This window comes from Chiloscyllium punctatum, chromosome 36, assembly GCF_047496795.1.
Source record: "Chiloscyllium punctatum isolate Juve2018m chromosome 36, sChiPun1.3, whole genome shotgun sequence".
Classification (NCBI taxonomy): domain Eukaryota; kingdom Metazoa; phylum Chordata; class Chondrichthyes; order Orectolobiformes; family Hemiscylliidae; genus Chiloscyllium; species Chiloscyllium punctatum.
In genome coordinates, this window is record NC_092774.1 from 17,934,237 (window position 1) to 17,956,165 (window position 21,929).

At 53.5% G+C, this 21,929-nt stretch overlaps 1 protein-coding gene across 1 annotated transcript; it reads right to left on the bottom strand.

Annotated features, from left to right (window-relative positions):
* Window positions 1-302: 302 nt before the first annotated feature.
* Window positions 303-11,380, bottom strand: dhrs1 (dehydrogenase/reductase (SDR family) member 1). Its single transcript, XM_072554427.1, is given in 5 exon segments — window positions 303-349; window positions 352-385; window positions 7,250-7,393; window positions 9,557-9,718; window positions 11,290-11,380. Coding segments are annotated over 5 exon segments (390 nt in total). The 5' UTR covers window positions 11,293-11,380.
* Window positions 11,381-21,929: the final 10,549 nt, after the last annotated feature.

A 21,929-nucleotide genomic window follows, 5' to 3' on the forward strand; every position in this document is an offset into this window, starting at 1 on the left:
CCCAGCCCCAGCCCCAACCTGGGCAGGGTGCCCATTCCAGGGGCTGAACTACCTCAGGCCAATCAGGCAGAGGACCGTTTCACTTTGGGATTCGGGTCGGTCGGCGTGGGCTGGTGGGACCGACGGATCTGTGCCCATGCTGTGTGACTGTCACGGGGTGGTCGGTCGGTCACGGAGTGGGATGGCACTGCACGAAGCTGCAAACCCAGGGGGTGGACGCACACCGATCAAACGGTGGGGGGGGGGGGGGGGGAAGCGAAGGTGAGGGCTGGGAAAGACGGAGCTTCCCCACCCCCCACAACTCACCGCAGCCCAACGTTGTTGACGTCGTCCCAGAAAGAGGCCGGCATCTCCAGAACTTTTCACCCTGGCTGTTCAATATCGCCTGTGAGAAAAAATACAGAGGAGTAATCCGGTCACATCTCCACGGTCTCTCACCAACCTCACTCTCAACTCAAACTGACCCATTTTAACGCTCCGTTCCCTTGTCTGGGGTGCCACATGTACCTTGACCACCCTGCGCACGACTCTCTCTCTCCTTACCCTGTCAGATCCTCAATTGAAAGTGGAGTCACAGGTCGATAGGATAGTGAAGGAGGTGTTTGGTATGCTTTCCTTTATCGGTCAGAGTATTGAGTACAGGAGTTGGGAGGTCAGGTTGTGGCTGTACAGAACATTGGTTAGGGCCACTGTTGGGATATTGGGTGCAATTCTGGTCTCTTTGTTAGAGGAAGGATAGAGAGAGACAGTTTGGAAGAGATTTACCAGGATGTTGCCAGGTATGGCTGGGTTTGAATTATAAGGAGAGGCTGGAAGTTTTTTTCCCCTGGAGTGTTGGAGGCTGAGGGGTGACCTTATAGAGGTTTATCAAATCATGATAGGATAAATATACAAAGTCTCTTCCCTGGGGTGGGGGGGGGAGTCGAGAACTAGAGGGGCATAGGTTTAAGGTGAGAGGGAAAGAAATAAAAGGGAGCTAAGGGACAACTTTTTCGCACAGAGGGTGGTGCGTGTGTGGAATGAGCTGCCAGAGGAAGTTGGTGGAGACTGGTACAATGACAGTATTTAAAAGGTGGATGGGGACAGGGATAGGAAGGATTTGGAGGGATATGGGCCAGGGTCTGGCAGGTGGGACGAGATTGGGTTATGAATATCTGGGTCAGCACGGACGGGTTGGGCCGAAGGGTCTGTTTCCACGCTGTGACGAGATCACCCAATGACCTTCAGCACGTGAGGGACCGTCCCAAGCCTTGGTGACCTCCAGATACAACTGTTCTAAGACGTCACTGCACAGACCGAAGTCACTCTGAGACTCTGCTGCCTGTTTCTGAACTCCCGTCATGCCGTGTTTCCTGATCGGACCTCTCTGTGCCCGAGAGCGGCGCCTGGTCAAGCAGAAGGTGGATGTTAAAATTCTCAACCTCCACGTGCCCTCAAGTAAGGCCTTCCACCCTCGCTCTTTCACTGCATTCTCCACAGGCCTCACGACGCAGCCAGGTCTCTGTGCTCCAGCCGCCTGGGCCCCTGGATTTTTTTTTACTTCTTTACCACTTCTGACTTTCAGTTGGGCACTGAAACCCAATATCCTCTCCCTCAGCATCTCTGTCTCTCACTTTGTTTTCTTCCGATGGGATTTCCCCGGAGATCTGTCACTGAAGACCGAGCTGTTGGTCCCCTCTCCTAATATGTGGCTCATTGTCAAATCTGGATTAATCACAGATTCGGGGGAATACCTGTGCCGTCAGAGGTGCTGTAGAAATAGAAGGTGTTGCTGTTGTTGTTGTGAAAACGTATTGGTCCGAGTAGCAGAATAATTCCGCCTCCACAACACAGGAGAAACGGGTGGGGGGGATTTCTTTCAATAGGGGAGGGACTATATTGATCTGAGGACGATGTGGAGTATTTCAACGTGGGTGGTGTCCACGGGAGGAATTCAATGGGGGAGTGTTTCGATGGCGGGGACTGTATCGATGAGGGAGGGTAGTGTCTTCATGAAGGGGTTGGGGGGGGGGGAAAGAGTGTGTTGAGGAGGGAGGGTAGTGTCTCGATGGAGTGTGAGGGGGAGTGTGTCGGTGAGGGAGGGTAGTGTCTCGATGGAGGGGGGGGAGTGTGTCGGTGAGGGAGGGTAGTGTCTCGATGGAGGGGGGGGGAGTGTGTCAGTGAGGGAGGGTAGTGTTTTGATGGAGGGTGAATGGGAGCGTGTCGGTGAGGGAGGGTAGTGTTTTGATGGAGGGTGGTAGTGTTTTGATGGAGGGTGAATGGGAGTGTGTCGGTGAGGGAGGGTAGTGTCTCGATGGAGTGTGAGGGGGAGTGTGTCGGTGAGGGAGGGTAGTGTCTCGATGGAAGGGGGGGGAGTGTGTCAGTGAGGGAGGGTAGTGTTTTGATGGAGGGTGAATGGGAGTGTGTCGCTGAGGGAGGGTAGTGTCTCGATGGAGTGTGAGGGGGAGTGTGTCGGTGAGGGAGGGTAGTGTCTCGATGGAGGGGGGGGGAGTGTGTCAGTGAGGGAGGGTAGTGTTTTGATGGAGGGTGAATGGGAGTGTGTCGGTGAGGGAGGGTAGTGTTTTGATGGAGGGTGAGGGGGAGCGTGTCGGTGAGGGAGGGTAGTGTCTCGATGTAGGGTGAGGGGGAGCAAGTCGGTGAGGGAGGGTAGTGTCTCGATGGAGGGTGAGGACGAGTGTGTCGGTGAGGGAGGGTAGTGTCTCGATGGAGGGTGGGGGGAGTGTGTCGGTGAGGGAGGGTAGTGTCTCGATGGAGGGTGAGGGCGAGTGTGTCGGTGAGGGAGGGTAGTGTTTTGATGGAGGGTGAGGGGGAGTGTGTCGGTGAGGGAGGGTAGTGTTTTGATGGAGGGTGAGGGGGAGCGTGTCGGTGAGGGAGGGTAGTGTTTTGATGGAGGGTGAATGGGAGTGTGTCGGTGAGGGAGGGTAGTGTCTCGATGGAGGGTGAGGGGGAGCGTGTCGGTGAGGGAGGGTAGTGTCTCAATGGAGCGTGGGGGGAGCGTGTCCGGGAGGGAGGGTAGTGTCTCGATGGAGGGTGAGGGGAAGCGTGTCGGTGAGGGAGGGTAGTGTTTTGATGGAGGGTGAGGGGGAGCGTGTCGGTGAGGGAGGGTAGTGTCTCGATGGAGGGTGAGGGGGAGCGTGTCGGTGAGGGAGGGTAGTGTTTGATGGAGGGTGAGGGGGGTGTGTCGTTGAGGGAGGGTAGTGTCTCGATGGAGGGTGAGGGGGGAGGTGTGTCAGTGAGGGGGAGGGGGTAGTGGATAGGAGGGAGGAGGGTAAGGTAGGAGGGGTAAGTAGCGGTGGGGCTACCGAGGTCAGGAGGGTGGTCTCGATGGAGGGTGAGGGCGAGTGTGTCGGTGAGGGAGGGTAGTGTTTTGATGGAGGGTGAGGGGGAGTGTGTCGTTGAGGGAGGGTAGTGTCTCGATGGAGGGTGAGGGGGAGTGTGTCAGTGAGGGAGGGTAGTGTCTCGATGGAGGGTGAGGGCGAGTGTGTCGGTGAGGGAGGGTAGTGTTTTGATGGAGGGTGGGGGGAGTGTGTCGGTGAGGGAGGGTAGTGTTTTGACGGAGGGTGAGGGGGAGTGTGTCGGTGAGGGAGGGTAGTGTTTTGATGGAGGGTGAGGGGGAGCGTGTCGGTGAGGGAGGGTAGTGTTTTGACGGAGGGTGAGGGGGAGTGTGTCGGTGAGGGAGGGTAGTGTTTCGATGGAGGGTGGGGGAGTGTGTCAGTGAGGGAGGGTAGTGTTTTGACGGAGGGTGGGGGAGTGTGTCAGTGAGGGAGGGTAGTGTTTTGACGGAGGGTGAGGGGGAGTGTGTCGGTGAGGGAGGGTAGTGTTTTGATGGAGGGTGAGGGGGAGCGTGTCGGTGAGGGAGGGTAGTGTTTTGACGGAGGGTGAGGGGGAGTGTGTCGGTGAGGGAGGGTAGTGTTTCGATGGAGGGTGGGGGAGTGTGTCAGTGAGGGAGGGTAGTGTTTTGACGGAGGGTGAGGGGGAGTGTGTCGGTGAGGGAGGGTAGTGTTTCGATGGAGGGTGGGGGAGTGTGTCAGTGAGGGAGGGTAGTGTTTTGACGGAGGGTGAGGGGGAGTGTGTCGGTGAGGGAGGGTAGTGTTTCGATGGAGGGTGGGGGGAGTGTGTCGGTGAGGGAGGGTAGTGTCTCGATGGAGGGTGAGGGGGAGTGTGTCGGTGAGGGAGGGTAGTGTTTCGATGGAGGGTGGGGGAGTGTGTCAGTGAGGGAGGGTAGTGTTTTGACGGAGGGTGAGGGGGAGTGTGTCGGTGAGGGAGGGTAGTGTTTCGATGGAGGGTGAGGGGGAGTGTGTCGGTGAGGGAGGGTAGTGTTTTGACGGAGGGTGAGGGGGAGTGTGTCGGTGAGGGAGGGTAGTGTTTCGATGGAGGGTGGGGGAGTGTGTCAGTGAGGGAGGGTAGTGTTTTGACGGAGGGTGAGGGGGAGTGTGTCGGTGAGGGAGGGTAGTGTTTCGATGGAGGGTGAGGGGGAGTGTGTCGGTGAGGGAGGGTAGTGTTTTGACGGAGGGTGAGGGGGAGTGTGTCGGTGAGGGAGGGTAGTGTTTCGATGGAGGGTGGGGGAGTGTGTCAGTGAGGGAGGGTAGTGTCTCGATGTAGGGTGAGGGGGAGTGTGTCGGTGAGGGAGGGTAGTGTTTCGATGGAGGGTGAGGGGGAGTGTGTCGGTGGGGAGCGTTTCGATGGAATTGGGGCGGGGGTGGGGGGGACAGTTTCGATGGAATTGGGGCGGGGGTAGGGGGGACAGTTTCAATGGAATTGGGGGGGTGAGGGTGGGGAGGCATTTCGTTGGGATTGAGGGGTAAGGGGGGAGCGTTTCGATGGTATTGGGGGGTGAGGGGGGAGCGTTTTGATGGGATTGGGGGGGTGGGGAGAGGATTCGATGGGATTGGGGGGGTGGGGAGAGCGCTTCAATGGGATTGGGGTGTATTGAGAGTGTTTAGATGGGATTGGGGGGAGCATTTCGATGAGATGGGGGGTCAGGGAAGCGTTTCTATGGGATTGGGGGGGTGGTGTGTGTGCGATCCGATGGGGATCGGGGGGTGGGGTGTGTGTGATCCGATGGGGTTCGGGGGGTGGGGTGTGTGTGATCCGATGGGGTTCGGGGGGTGGTGTGTGTGCGATCCGATGGGGTTCGGGGGGTGGGGTGTGTGCGATCCGATGGGGATCGGGGGGTGGGGTGTGTGTGATCCGATGGGGTTCGGGGGGTGGTGTGTGTGTGATCCGATGGGGTTCGGGGGGTGGGGTGTGTGTGATCCGATGGGGTTCGGGGGGTGGTGTGTGTGCGATCCGATGGGGTTCGGGGGGTGGGGTGTGTGCGATCCGATGGGGATCGGGGGGTGGGGTGTGTGTGATCCGATGGGGATCGGGGGGTGGGGTGTGTGTGATCCGATGGGGTTCGGCGGGGTGTGTGTGTGATCCGATGGGGTTCGGGGGGGCGTGGGGTGTGTGTGATCCGATGGGGTTCGGGGGGTGGGGTGTGTGTGATCCGATGGGGTTCGGGGGTGGGGTGTGTGTGCGATCCGATGGGGTTCGGGGGTGTGGTGGGGTGTGTGCGATCCGATGGGGTTCGGCGGGGTGTGTGTGCGATCCGATGGGGTTCGGGGGGTGGGGTGTGTGTGATCCGATGGGGTTCGGGGGGTGGGGTGTGTGTGATCCGATGGGGTTCGGGGGGTGGGGTGTGTGCGATCCGATGGGGTTCGGGGGTGTGGTGGGGTGTGTGCGATCCGATGGGGTTCGGCGGGGTGTGTGTGCGATCCGATGGGGTTCGGGGGGTGGGGTGTGTGTGATCCGATGGGGTTCGGGGGGTGGTGTGTGCGCGATCCGATGGGGTTCGGGGGGTGGGGTGTGTGTGATCCGATGGGGATCGGGGGGTGGGGTGTGTGTGATCCGATGGGGTTCGGCGGGGTGTGTGTGTGATCCGATGGGGATCGGGGGGTGGGGTGTGTGCGATCCGATGGGGTTCGGGGGGTGGTGTGTGATCCGATGGGGATCGGGGGGTGGGGTGTGTGCGATCCGATGGGGTTCGGGGGGTGGTGTGTGTGCGATCCGATGGGGTTCGGGGGGTGGGGTGTGTGTGATCCGATGGGGATCGGGGGGTGGGGTGTGTGTGATCCGATGGGGTTCGGGGGGTGGGGTGTGTGTGATCCGATGGGGTTCGGGGGGTGGGGTGTGTGTGATCCGATGGGGTTCGGGGGGTGGGGTGTGTGCGATCCGATGGGGTTCGGGGGGTGGGGTGTGTGCGATCCGATGGGGTTCGGGGGGTGGGGTGTGTGCGATCCGATGGGGATCGGGGGGTGGGGTGTGTGTGATCCGATGGGGTTCGGGGGGTGGGGTGTGTGTGATCCGATGGGGTTCGGGGGGTGGGGTGTGTGCGATCCGATGGGGTTCGGGGGGTGGGGTGTGTGTGATCCGATGGGGTTCGGTGGGTGGGGTGTGTGTGATCCGATGGGGTTCGGGGGGGCGTGGGGTGTGTGTGATCCGATGGGGTTCGGGGGGGCGTGGGGTGTGTGCGATCCGATGGGGTTCTGGGGGGGGGTGTGATCCAATGGGGTGGGGGGTGGGGTGTGTGCGATCCGATGGGGTTCGGCGGGGTGTGGGGTGTGTGTGCGATCCGATGGGGTTCGGGGGTGTGGGGTGTGTGCGATCCGATGGGGTTTGGGGGGTGGGGGGTGGGGTGTGTGCGATCCGATGGGGTTCGGGGGGTGGGGTGTGTGCGATCCGATGGGGTTCGGGGGTGGGGTGGGGTGTGTGCGATCCGATGGGGTTCGGGGGGTGGGGTGTGTGCGATCCGATGGGGTTCGGGGGTGTGGTGGGGTGTGTGCGATCCGATGAGGTTCGGGGGGTGGGGTGTGTGCGATCCGATGGGGTTCGGGGGTGGGGTGGGGTGTGTGCGATCCGATGGGGTTCGGGGGGTGGGGTGTGTGCGATCCGATGGGGTTCGGGGGTGGGGTGTGTGTGTGATCCGATGGGGTTCGGGGGTATGGGGTGTGTGCGATCCGATGGGGTTCGGGGGGTGGGGTGTGTGTGATCCGATGGGGTTCGGGGGGTGGGGTGTGTGTGATCCGATGGGGTTCGGGGGGTGGGGTGTGTGTGATCCGATTGGGTTCGGGGGGTGGGGTGTGTGTGATCCGATTGGGTTCGGGGAACTGGGGTGTGTGCGATCCGATGGACATTTAGACTCTGTCAGGGGAGGGACCATGGCTCTCTCTGGTGTTGTTACATGGTAGGGCTGATGATGGTCTTTTACCTGGACCCCTCCGTACGCGTTGTTGACCAGAATATCCAGCCGCCCACCATGCGCCTGCTTGACCTGATTGAAGAGTGAGCGGACCTGCTCCTCGCTGGACGAGTCACACACCACGGGGAGACATCGACCTCCCCGTCCCTCCACCTGCAAAATGACAACTTCCATCAACACAAGGGCCTTTGCCCCCTTGCACGCACAAACCCTCGCCATCTGCCTGCTGCTTCCTCTACCTTCCCCCACAACCTCCTGGTCTCGGCTGGTCTCCCAGATCACCCTCAATTGACAGTCGCAGGTCGATAGGATAGTGAAGGAGGTGTTTGGTATGCTTTCCTTTATCGGTCAGAGTATTGAGTACAGGAGTTGGGAGGTCAGGTTGCAGCTGTACAGGACATTGGTTAGGGCCACTGTTGGAATATTGGGTGCAATTCTGGTCTCCTTCCTATCGGAAAGATGTTGTGAAACTTGAAAGGGTTCAGAAAAGATCTACAATGATGTTGCTGGGATTGGAGGGTTTGAGCTACAGGGAGAGGCTGAATAGGCTGGGGCTGTTTTCCCTGGAGCGTCGGAGGCTGAGGGGTGACCTTCTACAGGATGTAGGTTCGCTCACTGAGCTGGAAGGTTCAGTTTCAGACGTTTCATCACCGTACTAGGTAACATCATCAGTGAGCCTCTGGATGAAGCACTAATGGTATGGCCCGCTTTCTATTGATATGTTTAGGTTTCCTTGGGTTGGTGATATTATTTCCCGTGGTGATGTCATTTCCTGTTTTTTTCTCTCAGGGGTTGGTAAATGGGATCCAAGTCAATGTGTTTGTTGATAGAGTTCTGGTTGGAAATGGCAGGAAGAACAGGAAATGACACCACCAACCCAAGGGAACCTAAACACATAAATCGCAGCCACCTCTCAATTGGCCCCACACCCACAAACCCCTGCTCCCAGCACCCCACCGACGCTCAGTTGCAGCAGTGTGTACCGTCTACAAGATGCACTGCAGAACCTCACCGAGGGGCTCCTTAGACAGCATCTTCCCAAACCCCCCATGCCTGTCTACCATCTAGAAGGACGGGGGGGGGGGGGGGGGGGTCAGCAGATACACAGGGAACACCATCTCATGTAAGATCCCCCTCCAAGCCACTCTCTGTGACAATGTACAGGCTGTTTCTTCCTGGGATTGCCCTCCGTGAGGGGCATCGTGGGTCAACATGGACTGCACATTCAAGAAGGCAGCTCACTTTCACTCTTCTTAAGGGGTGTAGTGACAGACAGGCGATAAATGCTGGACCCAGGCCAGCAACGAGGGACTGGAAAACTCAACAGGTTTCCTCTACATTGAGGAAACCCAAGTGCAGACTGGGTACCATCTTCACAGATGTTCTGTCTGCAAAGGCTTTTCCACCCTAACCTGCACATCCCTGGGCACTATGGGTAATTTAGCATGGCCAATCCACCCTCACCTGCACATCCCTGGGCACTATGGGTAATTTAGCACGGTCAATCCACCCTCACCTGCACATCCCTGGGCACTATGGGTAATTTAACACGGCCAATCCACCCTAACCTGCACATCCCTGGGCACTATGGGTAATTTAGCACGGCCAATCCACCCTCACCTACACATCCCTGGGCACTATGGGTAATTTAACACGGCCAATCCACCCTAACCTGCACATCCCTGGGCACTATGGGTAATTTAGCACGGCCAATCCACCCTCACCTGCACATCCCTGGGGACTATGGGTAATTTAGCACGGCCAATCCACCCTAACCTGCACATCCCTGGGCACTATGGGTAATTTAGCACGGCCAATCCACCCTAACCTACACATCCCTGGGCACTATGGGTAATTTAGCACGGCCAATCCACCCTCACCTGCACATCCCTGGGGACTATGGGTAATTTAGCATGGCCAATCCACCCTAACCTGCACATCCCTGGGCACTATGGGTAATTTAGCACGGCCAATCCACCCTAACCTACACATCCCTGGGCACTATGGGTAATTTAGCACGGCCAATCCACCCTAAGCTGCGGGAGGAAACCAAAGCACTCAGAGAAAACCCACGCAGACCCAGAGAGAATACGCAAATTCCGCACAGACCATCGCCTGAGGCAGGAATTGAGCCCGGGTCCCAGGCACTGTGAGGCAACAGTGCTAACCACTGAGCCATGTTTCCTCACGTTGCATCGTGTGCCTCAAAAGCAGTTCCACTGGCGGGGAAGCATGGCAACTCTGACTTTCTCCGTGACCAACATGCGGCACAGCTCTCCTCCCTTACCCTCCCTCTCCCCTTGCCCAGCCCCTCACCTCCTTTGCCGTCGCCTGCAGCGTGTCCATGTTGCGCCCGGTGATGTAGACAGTAGCTCCAGCCTCCGACAGCTGCAGCGCGATGCCCTTGCCAATGCCCCGGGAGGCTCCCGTCACGATGCACACATTGCCTAGCAAGGCGCGGGCCATGTCTGCGAGGGGCTGGAGGGTAGAAAGCAGATCCTGGTTCAGTGTCTGACTTCAGTGTCTGGTATTGAAGATCTCAAACCCCTGGGAGGGGTGTCTCAGTTCCGTGATCGGTCAAATGAACAACAGGAGTACGGTCTGCTTCAACAAGACTTCACACTTTAATGAGTAACGGCTGGGCACAGGTTTGTCCAGTAACACAGAGATTAAAAGCTTCTGTGTTCCTTAGAGAAGCTGCGCAATTCATTTAGAACAAGGGGAATTTTTTAATATGTTTCTTAGGAAATAGTACAGCCTTTAGTGTAGAATATAACCAATAAAATGACATAACAGCCATACAATGATATTTCCTGGGGAACAAATTGTTTTCCTACACATGATCTCTTCCCACCTGCATTTCAAGGTTAGCTGGGATGATCAGTAATGTCCTATCTAGCTTAGTTAATTCCACGCTGTGAAGGCTCTGCTGTGAAGATCTGCTTGATCTTTTGATCCAGTTAGCTCAGCACGGCAGGAAGGCAGCCGGGTGAGAAGCCATTTGAAGCAACAGTGTTACCTTGCAGCCTGAAGCCATTTTGTTCTGTTATTTTGCATTCAGAAGCCATTTTGTGGTGAATAAAAGCATGCATGGTTACTCGTGACAACAGCCTAATTCCAGATTTCAGATCCTCGGTATAATCCAACACTTCAACCCAATTTCACCTCCCTGCCCTGACCTCACTTCCTTTGCCGTCCAACAACATCCACCTGTTCAGTTCTGTCGATCTCTCTAACGGTGACTTCCACACTTTAACTGGGTTTGGAACTGCCCATCGTTCTCCAAACCACCCCCCTCCCACACCCCGAACTCCAGTTTGGTGCATAGCGGAGGCAATGACCTGGAGTTATTATCCCTGGATTGTTAACCCAGAGACCCAGGAAACGTTCTGGACCCATGACAGACAGTGGAATTTGGTTTCAATAAACATCTTGGAATTCAGAGTCTAATGATGGCCATGTTGGAAAACCCCATCTGGTTCATTAATGTCCGACAGGGAAGGAAACGGCCATCCTTACCCGGTCTGGCTTACATGTGACTCCAGACCCACAGCAACGTGGTTGACTCTTAATCGCCCCCTGGGCAATTAGGGATGGGCAATAAATACGGGAAGTTCACCACCACCACCTCTGTTCCTTGTATCAACTCATTTGGTACAATCCATCCCATCTCCCTCCCCCTCACACCCCCACCCCGCTCCAGTTTGGTACATTCCTCTCCTTCCCTCCCTCCCTTCACATTTGAACTGGTTTGGTAGAGTGTGCACTCTTCCATCCAACCCCCGGTACGCACCCAAACCACTGCACCCACACCCTCATCCCGGGCCGTGGGCGCAACTCATGGATGGCCCATTCCCACGGACGGACGGACACACGTCCCTTTGGTTTCGCCTCTGTCGCTCTGACCCGCCCAACCTCAAACAGTTCCAGACTGGGTGCTGCCATCAAGTGTGGTTCCTCCCGGCACCACTCCCCCTCCCCCCCCCACCCCCACCACCTCTCATTGAAACTTCGAGTTCCATTTCACCACCAAAAACGATGCAACATACCATCCAATGATTGGGAATCGGGGAAAGCGCATCGGTTTTCTCTCTCTCTTTGCCAGACACACTCTGTGTTTGCCCCAGCCCAGCACTGACAGAGCTCTTGGGTTAAGCAAACTGGACTTGAGACTCTGACAGGACATTCCACTCCCTCGGGCCGCCCACAGCCTGATTCTGCATGCACCGCAGGAAGGGGGATTCTGCCAAGCGCGTTTCACACAGCGCCTTCTAAAACTTAACTATCAACCCTTCAAGAGGGGGTTGTTTTAAAACAAAAGACCAGCAAAACACCAAGTACAAGGGCTGGCAACCGAAAGGCTCCGCCAAAGAGATGGGCTTCAAGTGACCTCTTGTGGGAAAAGATCTGCTACCCACAGCATGGCCACACAGAAAACCGTGTCAGAAACCCCCAGAATGCCTCAGCGTTGACCAAACAGGCTGACCAAGGGAACCCAGACATGAGCACAGTCACTCGCAGACCACTTCCCAAGGCAAACTGACGATAAGCTTCCTGGAGCCGATCAGCACCGCTGTCCCAAAGCATCCCCCCTGCCCCCCCCCCCCACCGAGGGCAGTCTCGTACCCCGGTGATACCAAAGCCGCACAAAGGACAGATCAGACGGAAAGGCACCAGAATACCTCACTCGCAGGGAGAGCCAGAATGAAATCACCTTACTGCTTTAAAAGGGACATTCTCACCTACCCCTCAAAGAGAGCTGCAATCTCCTGATCCCATGATGAACTGATAGTTGCTGCTGCAATGATCACCATTGTAAACTGGATTACTTGATTATCAAGACCATTGTGTTTTCCCCTACTTTTAAATTAACATCATTGTACAAGATTCCAATAAAAAACTGGCTTGATTCTCGACTCGGGGGAAGTGTTTCAGCTACCTGGACAGACCAGCTGTGCTGTTGCAGCTTGGTCAATTTCTCTTCCCACGGTATCGCTGGGTCGATAAACTGTTTGACTTGGAGATGCCGGTGTTGGACTGGGGTGGACAAAGTTAAAAATCCCACAACACCAGGTTATAGTCCAACAGGTTTATTTGGAAGCACACTAGCTTTCGGAGCGACACTCCTTCATCAGGTGATTGTGGAGGGCACGGAGTTTATAGCAAAAGGTTACAGTGTGATGTAACTGTAATTATACATTGAAAAATATCTGGTTTGTTTGTTAAATCTCGCATCTGTTAGAATGACCATGATAGTTTCACTTCTTTCATATGTAAATCACAAAATTCTTTTTAAAGTTACATTCTCAAGTTAACTGTAATAATTGGTGTCAGCCAGACAATATGTTGATGGTGTGTTCCCTGGGTCCCCTGTCTGTGCCATAATGTTTAGCCTGATTCTAATCTAAAAAGTGAGTTAACAAAAGTCTTACATGGATTCATGCAGTTTTTGAGCAAAGTACAATGTAACTCTGCAAGTACAAATTCACCCCACAAATCTGTATGTGTGTGTGTGTGTGTGTGTCTGGGGTGGGGAGTTGTGTGTGAGTGTGAAGGGGTCTGTGTCTGTGAGAGGCTGCGTGTGGGAGTGTCTGTGTGTCTGGGGTGGAGGGTTGTGAGTGTCTGTGAGAGTGTGTGTATAGTATATGTATGTGTGTGTGTGGGGGGGGGGGGGGAGAAGAGAGTGTCTGTGTGTATGTGTGCGTGTGTGTATAGTGCAATGGTGATCACCTGTGATGTGACATGAACCCAAGGTCCCGGTTGAGGCCCTCCCTATGGGTACCAAACTTAGCCATCAGCCTCTGCTCGGCCACTTTTCTCTGCTGCCTGTCCCGAAGACAACCTTGGAGGATGGTCACCCAAAGGTCCGAGGTTGAATGTCCTGGACCACTTTAAAAAAAGGTTTGTGATTTACATATGAAAGAAGTGAAACGATCATGCTCATTCTAACAGATGCGAGATTTAATAAACAAACCAGGTATTTTTCAATGTATAATTACAGTTCCATCACACTGTAACCTTTTGCTATAAACTCCGTGCCCTCCACTACCACCTGATGAAGGAGCGGTGCTCCGAATGCTAGTGTGCTTCCAATTAAACCTGTTGGACTCTAACCTGGTGTTGTGGGATTTTTCACTCTGACAAACGGTTTGTTAATTTCACTTCCATGTGTGCTCTGTGATCTCTGCTTTGTTGGTCTAATTTCTCTGCCACCTCTTAAAGGAGGTAAGGCGAGGTAGAGAGGGCGGAAAGGTTCAGGGAAGCAATTTGGGAGGCTGGGACGCAGGCAGCCAAAGACACGGCCCACAGAGCGATTCAAATCGGAGCTGCTTGACAATTTGAGATCCGCCTGGATCCGAGGGTCATGGGGAGTGGAGGCGGTGACAAGGATCAGGGGCAGTGCTGTTGGGGAGGGGGGAACCGGTGGCCAGGAATGGGGGGAGTTAGTTGGCACGGCGCGGGACGCAGGTTGGAATGAGATGTCCGTTGCTCTGCCAGCTCAGGACCACTGACGATCTGAGAGAAAACGGCTCCTGCGTGACCCCCCTTCCCAGCGTGACTTCCCTGAAAGGCAAACCAAACCATTTCAGTTCGGTGGACACTCCTTGCAGCCAAGTCCAAGTGAGCCCGGGATGTTTGGGTGTCGAACTGACGTCGCCTGAGGCTTGTGACTGCAATCCTTGCCAGCGAGGATGACTCTGTCCCACTCTCGGGGGTGAGTCAGTGGGTGACTGTACAGACCGATGCAGTTACCACAGACTCTATGTCACATTTGGGGCAGAAGGTGGTGATGGGAAACGGTGGCTGGGCCGTTGGCAGGCCGCTCCTTTCCCTGTTTTCCGATTTTTTCCCCCCCTGACAGTGAGCCTCATTATGCCTGACGCCCTCCCGCGTGCTCCTCCTCCACTTTGGGCGGTCTTGGGCCAGCGATTCCCAGGTGGGGAATCTGTGGGAATGCCGCAGGGAGGCCGCGAGGGTATCACTCAAGCGTTTCCTCTGCCCACCCAGGGGCTCGCCTGCCATTTCGGGACTGGGAGCTACAGTACCGACCTGGGGAGTCTCGTGTCAGTCACGCCTTGCCAGTGTAACTGAGTCACCTGCTGACGGACTCAGAGGCAGGAGACAGAACCACAGGGTCACCAGCGGCTCAGCATCAGGCATCCCTGTGTCACTGCCCCTTCTCTGCCCATCGTACAGGCTCCCCCACCCTGGGAGAGCCCCTTTGCTTCACCAGGTACTAGCAACTGGATCCAAAAGGGGGGGGGGAAGAGGAGGGGGACACGGGGCAGGGGTTTGCGGACCTCTCAGGGAGCGGGCTCGGGAAAGGAAGTGGAGATCTGTTTGTGTTAAGGGGAGATACTCTGTGAAGACGGGTTAGGGGGACAGAGCAGGACCACTGCATTTTCTCTCAGCAGTGAATACACAGAGATTGGCTCAAACTTCCAGCAGTCAGTAAAATAACAGAATCTGCACAAAGCGGCGTAAAATATCGATTTGTACATTTAGGAATGTGGGAAAGTAGGGAGTCAGCCTTTCAATGAGACAGAGTCATAGTCATAGAGATGTACCAGCACTGAAATGGACCCTTCGGCCCAACCCATCCAGATATCCCAACCCAATCTAGTCCCACCTGCCAGCACCCGGCCCATATCCCTCCAAACCCCTCCTCAACTCTCCCCACACAGATTCTATGCCTTCTGATTCGACACCATTTATTGCTGTCGATTTAATTTCATTTCTTACTGAGAAGGTAACTACTCCAGCCAGACCTCTGCCTCTACTGACAATAAGCTGTGCATTGTTGAATATTCGGTTCCTAGTCCTGACCCCCTTGCAGCCACGTCTCTGTGTTAGCCACAATATTGTCCCGGTCAATTTCAGTCAGCGTCACAATCACACCAGGAAACATCAAACGCTGGTGATCACAGCGGGTGGGGCAGCATTTCTGAAGAGAGAGCAAGCTAACGCTTTTCGAGTCTAAATGAGAGCTAATGTGAAGTGTGGAGGGGGCAGGATTTATACGATAGCAGGGGGAAAAGAAGGGATGTGGAGAACAGTGTGCTGGGGCAGAAAGGAAGTTGATAGTTCAGATTCTAGACTCAAAAACGTTCTCTTTCTCTCTCTTCATGGATGCATCTGACCCGCAGTGATCTCCAACATTTGTTTTCTTCAGTACATTGTTTTTTTTTCTTTGGAGCGCCGCTGCCTCACAGCACCAGGGTCCCAGGGTTGATTCCATCCTCGGGTGACTGCCTGTGTGGAGTTTGCACATTCACCCCTCGTGTCTACGTGGGTTTCCTCCGGGTGCTCCGGTTTCCTCCCACAGTCCAAAGATGTGCAGGTTAGGGTGGATTGGCCGTGCTAAATTACCCATAGTGCCCAGGGATGTGCAGGTTTGGGTGGATGGTCCATGCTAAATTACCCATAGTGCCCAGGGATGTGCAGGTTAGGGTGGATTGGCCGTGCTAAAATACGCATAGTGCCCAGGGATGTGCAGGTTAGGGTGGATTGGCCATGCTAAATTACCCATAGTGCCCAGGGATGTGCAGGTTAGGGTGGATTGGCCGTGCTAAATTACGCATAGTGCCCAGGGATGTACAGGTTAGGGTGGATTGGCCATGCTAAATTACCCATAGTGCCCAGGGATGTACAGGTTAGGGTGGATTGGCCGTGCTAAAATACGCATAGTGCCCAGGGATGTGCAGGTTAGGGTGGATTGGCCGTGCTAAATTACCCATAGTGCCCAGGGATGTGCAGGTTAGGGTGGATTGGCCATGCTAAATTACCCATAGTGCCCAGGGATGTGCAGGTTAGGGTGGATTGGCCATGCTAAATTACGCATAGTGCCCAGGGATGTGTAGGTTAGGGTGGATTAGCTATGCTAAATTACCCATAGTGCCCTGGGATGTGCAGGTTAGGGTGGATTGGCCGTGCTAAATTACCCATAGTGCCCAGGGATGTGCAGGTTAGGGTGGATTGTCCGTGCTAAATTACCCATAGTGCCCAGGGATGTGCAGGTTAGGGTCATGCTAAATTACCCATAGTGCCCAGGGATGTGCAGGTTAGGGTCATGCTAAATTACCCATAGTGCCCAGGGATGTGCAGGTTAGGGTCATGCTAAATTACCCATAGTGCCCAGGGATGTGCAGGTTAGGGTCATGCTAAATTACCCATAGTGCCCAGGGATGTGCAGGTTAGGGTCATGCTAAATTACCCATAGTGCCCAGGGATGTGCAGGTTAGGGTCATGCTAAATTACCCATAGTGTTAGCAGCATTAGTCAGAGAGAAATGGGTCAGGGTGGGTTACTGTTCAGGGTGTGGATTTTATGGGGCGAGGGGCCTGTTTCCACACTGTAGGGAATCTAATCTGTTCTAATCTAACCCCCTTTAACATCCTTCCTTCGGTAGGGTGCCCAGACCAGAGCACTGTGGTCTGACCAATGATTTGTAGAGGTGTAGCATCACCACCTCATCAAGAACTGAAATGTTCACTCTGCTACCACCCTGCAGACACTGCCAGACCCGTTGAGGTTCTCCAGCAATTTCTGTTTTTGTTTTTTGTTGACACCTCTGGAATTTGAACTCTGACCTCCCAGTCCAAAGGCTGGAACACTACCACTGCATCACAAGAGCATCACATGCTGTCTTTCAGCTTGTGCAGTAACCTTTCTATTGGCCTCTTATCGAAGGCCTTTTGGAAACGCCAGTGTCCCACCTCTCCCTGTTTTCCTCTATCTAACTTAACTTTTATGTCTCAAAGAACTAATAAAATTATTTAAACATAATTTCATCAAACCATGTTAACTCTGCCTAATTGTTTTCCAAGTTGGATGTACCTACTGAATGGAGAAGGTGCAAAACTTGACCTACTCTTGGAAATAAGGCAGAGCAGGTGACTGAGGGGTCAGTGGGGGTGAATTTTGCGGCCAGTGCCCATAGTTCTATTCATTTTTTTAAAAAAAAGTGATGGAAAAGGATAGGCCAGATCTAAACACTGAAGTTCTGAATTGGAGGAAGGATAATTTTGATGGCATTGGGCAAGAACTTTCAAATTCTGCAGAAGGGCTTCTGCCCGAACCGTCGATTCTCCTGCTCCTCGGATGCTGCCTGGCCTGCTGTGTTTTTCCAGCACCACATTTTTCAACTCAAAAACTTTCAAAAGCTGATTGGGGGCAGATGTTCGCAGGTAAAGGGACGACTGAAAAATAGGAAGCCTTCAGAAATGAGATAACGAGAGTCCAGAGAAAGTATATTCCTGTCAGGGTGAAAGGAAAGGCTTGGATAGGATAAATACACTCCCTGGAATGGGCGAGTCCAGAACTAGAGGGGCATAGGTTTAGGGTGAGAGGGGAAAGATATAAAAGGGACCTAAGGGGCAACTTTTTCAGACAGAGGGTGGTGCGTGTCTGGAATGAGCTGCCAGAGGATGTGGTGGAGACTGGTACAATTGCAACATTTAAAAGGTATCTGGACGGGTACATGAATCAGAAGGGTTTAGAGGGATATGGACTGGGTGCTGGCGGGTAGGACAAGGTTGGGTTGGGATATCTGGGTCGGCATGGACAGGTTGGATCGAAGGGTCTGTTTCTGCGCTGTACATCTCTATGACTGTACCTTGCTATAACCTGCTTAATAATGATTTCTAACAATTTCTCTGGCCCGTGTTAGGTTAAGCTGTCTATAGTTGCCTTTTTTGTTTAAACCTCCCTCACTTATTGATGAAAGGTTTGCTGTATTTATACCCAATGAGACCCTTCCAGAACCTATGAATTTTAGATTTATAAGATGTACATCCGTTACATTTGGCATCACTTAGTTTTAAGAACAGGAGTTCTTCCTCCCTGTCATGTGACAACATCTGTCATTTTTAGCTGAAGAAAAGGCCACCACTTGCTTCTGAACCATGAATGCAACCGGAAAGCTTGGAATTCCAGTTGAACTGCTCAAGCCCAGAAATCGTCAGCTGCTGCACCTTCCAACACCACCCCTGTTGGATGGGCTCCAGTGGTTCAAGAAAGCAGCTGGTCTCCCCCACCCCCAGCTCCTACAGAGCAGTAGAGGCCGGTCAGTAAATGTGGGCCCACCAGCAAAGCCCACAACCTGCAAATGATCTATTTCACAGGACAAATGTGATGGATAAATCTTCACAATATTGACAAAACCAAGTGCGAGACTATATGGGAATAACTAACAGCAAACTCGCCCCTCACGGTCAGAGGGAAGGCCTTGACTTGTATCGGTTTTAAAAAGTGACGGAGGTTGCAGTGGGATGTATCCAAGAGAATGGTGCAGTGTCTGTGCTGGCAGATTCACAGTGGGCATTTTCCAAATAGCATCGACAAGAGAAATGTAGGACCCCTTTACGTGACTTGCATAGACGCATTCAGTGCCATTGGCAGGAAAGGATTCCGTTTTGAGTCGAGATTTTGGAGAAACGGGAGTTTAACCTAATTCAGTTGCATGGAAAAGGTTAAATCGAATTGAATTAAAGGGGTAGGAGAGCTCAGCAGAGATGATTAAAGTTCCTAGAACAAGTAACAGGGTCAGAAATGTAGCTTCAGACAGCACATGAGGGGATAACTGTGAGAAAAGGGACAGTTAATGCAGGACTGAGGGTGTTGTACTGAAATGCATACAGTATATAAAACCATGCAAATGAGATTGTAGGAGCAAATGACTGCAGCTGATGGAATTTTTACTATTAGATTCCCTATAGTGTGGAACCAGGCCCTTTGGCCCAACCAGTCCACACTGACCCTCTGAAGAGGAACCCACCCAGACCCATTTCCCTCTGACTAATGCACCGAACACGATGGGTAATGTAGCACGGCCAATCCTCCCTCACCTGCACATCTCTGGGCACTATGGGTCATTTAGCACGGCCAATCCATCCTAACCTGCACACCTCTGGGTTGTGGGAGGAAACCGGAGCACCCGGAGGAAACCCACGCAGCCACGAGGAGAATGTCTGTGTGGAGTGTGCACAGTCACCAGAGGCTGGAATCGAACCTGGGACCCTGGTGCTGAGAGGCAGCAGTGCTAGCCACTGAGCCATCGTGCCACCCCTGGTTGACTGGAATGATACCAGAAATGTGGTGTTTTAGACACAAGGAAAGATCAGAGAGATTGGGCTTGTTCTACATGGAGCAGAGATGAAGAAGAGGTGAAAACTGAAAATAAAACACATGGATGCTGGAAATCAGAAACAAAAACAAATTGCTGGAAAAATGCAGCAGGTCTGGCAGCATCTATGAAGAGAAATCAGTTTCAGGTTGGGTGACCCTTCCTCAGAATTGACAGGACGGTCAGTGGCTAACGATGCATGTTGTGGATGAGCAGAATATGCGAGAACAACGCCTCATTTGGGTGGGGGCAAGAACATGAAAGAGCTCAATTTTGAACTCAACGTTGAGTATGGAGGGTTGCAGGTTCCTCAAGTGGAAAAAATGAAGAAGCGACCTTACGGAGGTGTGGAAAGTGATGACCAGTTACGTCAGGGTGAAGGAGGAAGTTTTGTTTCCATCAGAAGGTGTGACAGTAACTAGAGGGGTACAACATCCAGATTGCCATGATCTGGAGGAGACAGTGTTGGAAAGGTGGGGGGGGGGGGGGGGCGCCGGGGAGGTGGTGGACAACGTTAAAAAGCACACAACACCAGCTGATAGGTCAACAGGTTTATTTGAACCTACAAGCTTTTGAAGCACTGCCCCTTCATCAGGTAAGCAAGTGGGGCAAGATACATAGCAGGAGAAGGTAAGGACTGTAGATGCTAGAGATCAGAGTCCACCGTCTGCGGTTGGAAAAGCACAGCAAGTCAAGCAGCATGCGAGGAGGAGAGTCAATGTTTCGGGCAGAGGCCCTTTCATCAGGATTCTCCTGCTCCTTGGATGCAGCTTGACCTACTGAGCTTTTCCAGTACCACACTCTTGACCAAGGCACAGAATTTACAAGAGAAAGATCAAAGTGTCATACGAAAAGATTTAAAAGGAACCCAAGGGGCAACTTTTTCACCCAGAGGGTGGTACGTGTGTGGAATGAGCTGCCAGAGGTGGTGGTGGAGGCTGATACAATGACACCATTTAAAAGGCGTCTGGATGGGGACATGAATAGGAAGGGGTTGGAGGGATATGGGCCGGGTGTTGGCAAATGGCACTGGATGAGGTTAGGGATATCTGGGTCAGCATGGACCAAGTGGACTGAAGGGTTTGTTTCCATGCTGTACATCTCTAGGACTCTACAAAAGATGTGATACATGAGACAAACCAGATTGCTGTTAAGTCAAACGACTTAGAATGACAAAGCAGGTGCACAAAATCTCGACAGAGCGGGAACAGGCCCCTTCAGCCGACCAAGGCCACACCAACCCTCCAAAGAGAAACCCCCCCGAGACCCGTGACCCCCTACCCTGTGTTGACCCCCCCCCCGACTAATGCACCCAATCTACACATCCCCCAAACACTATGGGTAGTATAGCATGCTCAATTCACGTAACCTACACCCTGTGGGGGGAAACCGGAGCACCAGAGGAAACCCACGCAAACACTGGGAGAATGTGAGGAGTTTAGAGAGAGGTTGGAATTGAAGCCAGGTCCCGGGCACTATGAGGCAGCAGTGCTAACCACAGAGCCACCATGCCGCAGGTATTGATGGATTAATTCATAAATCACAGAAATTACTGCCCTGACTTAACTTAAGGTATTATCAGGAGATGAAAAAGTGAAATCTCAGCTGAGATAGGGTATTAAAGGTGTGAGGTGAGAGGTCAGTCGATATCACAACCAGGAGTCAGACTGCTGCTATTCCCAAGGCAGGATTTCAAAGTGAACATGGACTGTCAAAAGGCTGTGCGCTTGTTAAACCAAACAAAGCGGATCCACCAGGACAGATATACAAATATACATACGCACACACGTATGTCTGTGCAGAGAGGGAGGGGGCGATAGTGCGCGTGTGTCAGAGAGAGAGAGGGACAGTGTGTGGGAGAGAGAGGGGGAGGGAAGGACAGTGTGTGTGTGTGTGTGTGTGTGAGAGTGTGTGAGAGTGTGTGAGAGTGTGTGAGAGTGTGTGAGAGTGTGTGAGAGTGTGTGAGAGTGTGTGAGAGTGTGTGTGTGAGTGTGTGTGAGTGTGTGAGTGTGTGTGAGTGTGTGTGAGTGTGTGTGAGTGTGTGTGAGTGTGTGAGAGTGTGTGAGAGTGTGTGAGAGTGTGTGAGAGTGTGTGAGAGTGTGTGAGAGTGTGTGAGAGTGTGTGAGAGAGTGTGAGAGTGTGTGAGAGAGTGTGAGAGAGTGTGAGAGAGTGTGAGAGAGTGTGAGAGAGTGTGAGAGAGTGTGAGAGTGTGTGTGTGAGTGTGTGTGAGTGTGTGTGAGTGTGTGTGAGTGTGTGTGAGTGTGTGTGAGTGTGTGTGAGTGTGTGAGAGTGTGTGAGAGTGTGTGAGAGTGAGTGAGAGTGTGTGAGAGTGTGTGAGAGTGTGTGAGAGTGTGTGAGAGAGTGTGAGAGTGTGTGAGAGAGTGTGAGAGAGTGTGAGAGTGTGAGAGAGTGTGAGAGAGTGTGAGAGAGTGTGAGAGAGTGTGAGAGAGTGTGAGAGAGTGTGAGAGAGTGTGAGAGAGTGTGAGAGAGTGTGAGAGAGTGTGAGAGAGTGTGAGAGAGTGTGTGAGAGTGTGTGAGAGTGTGTGAGAGTGTGTGAGAGTGTGT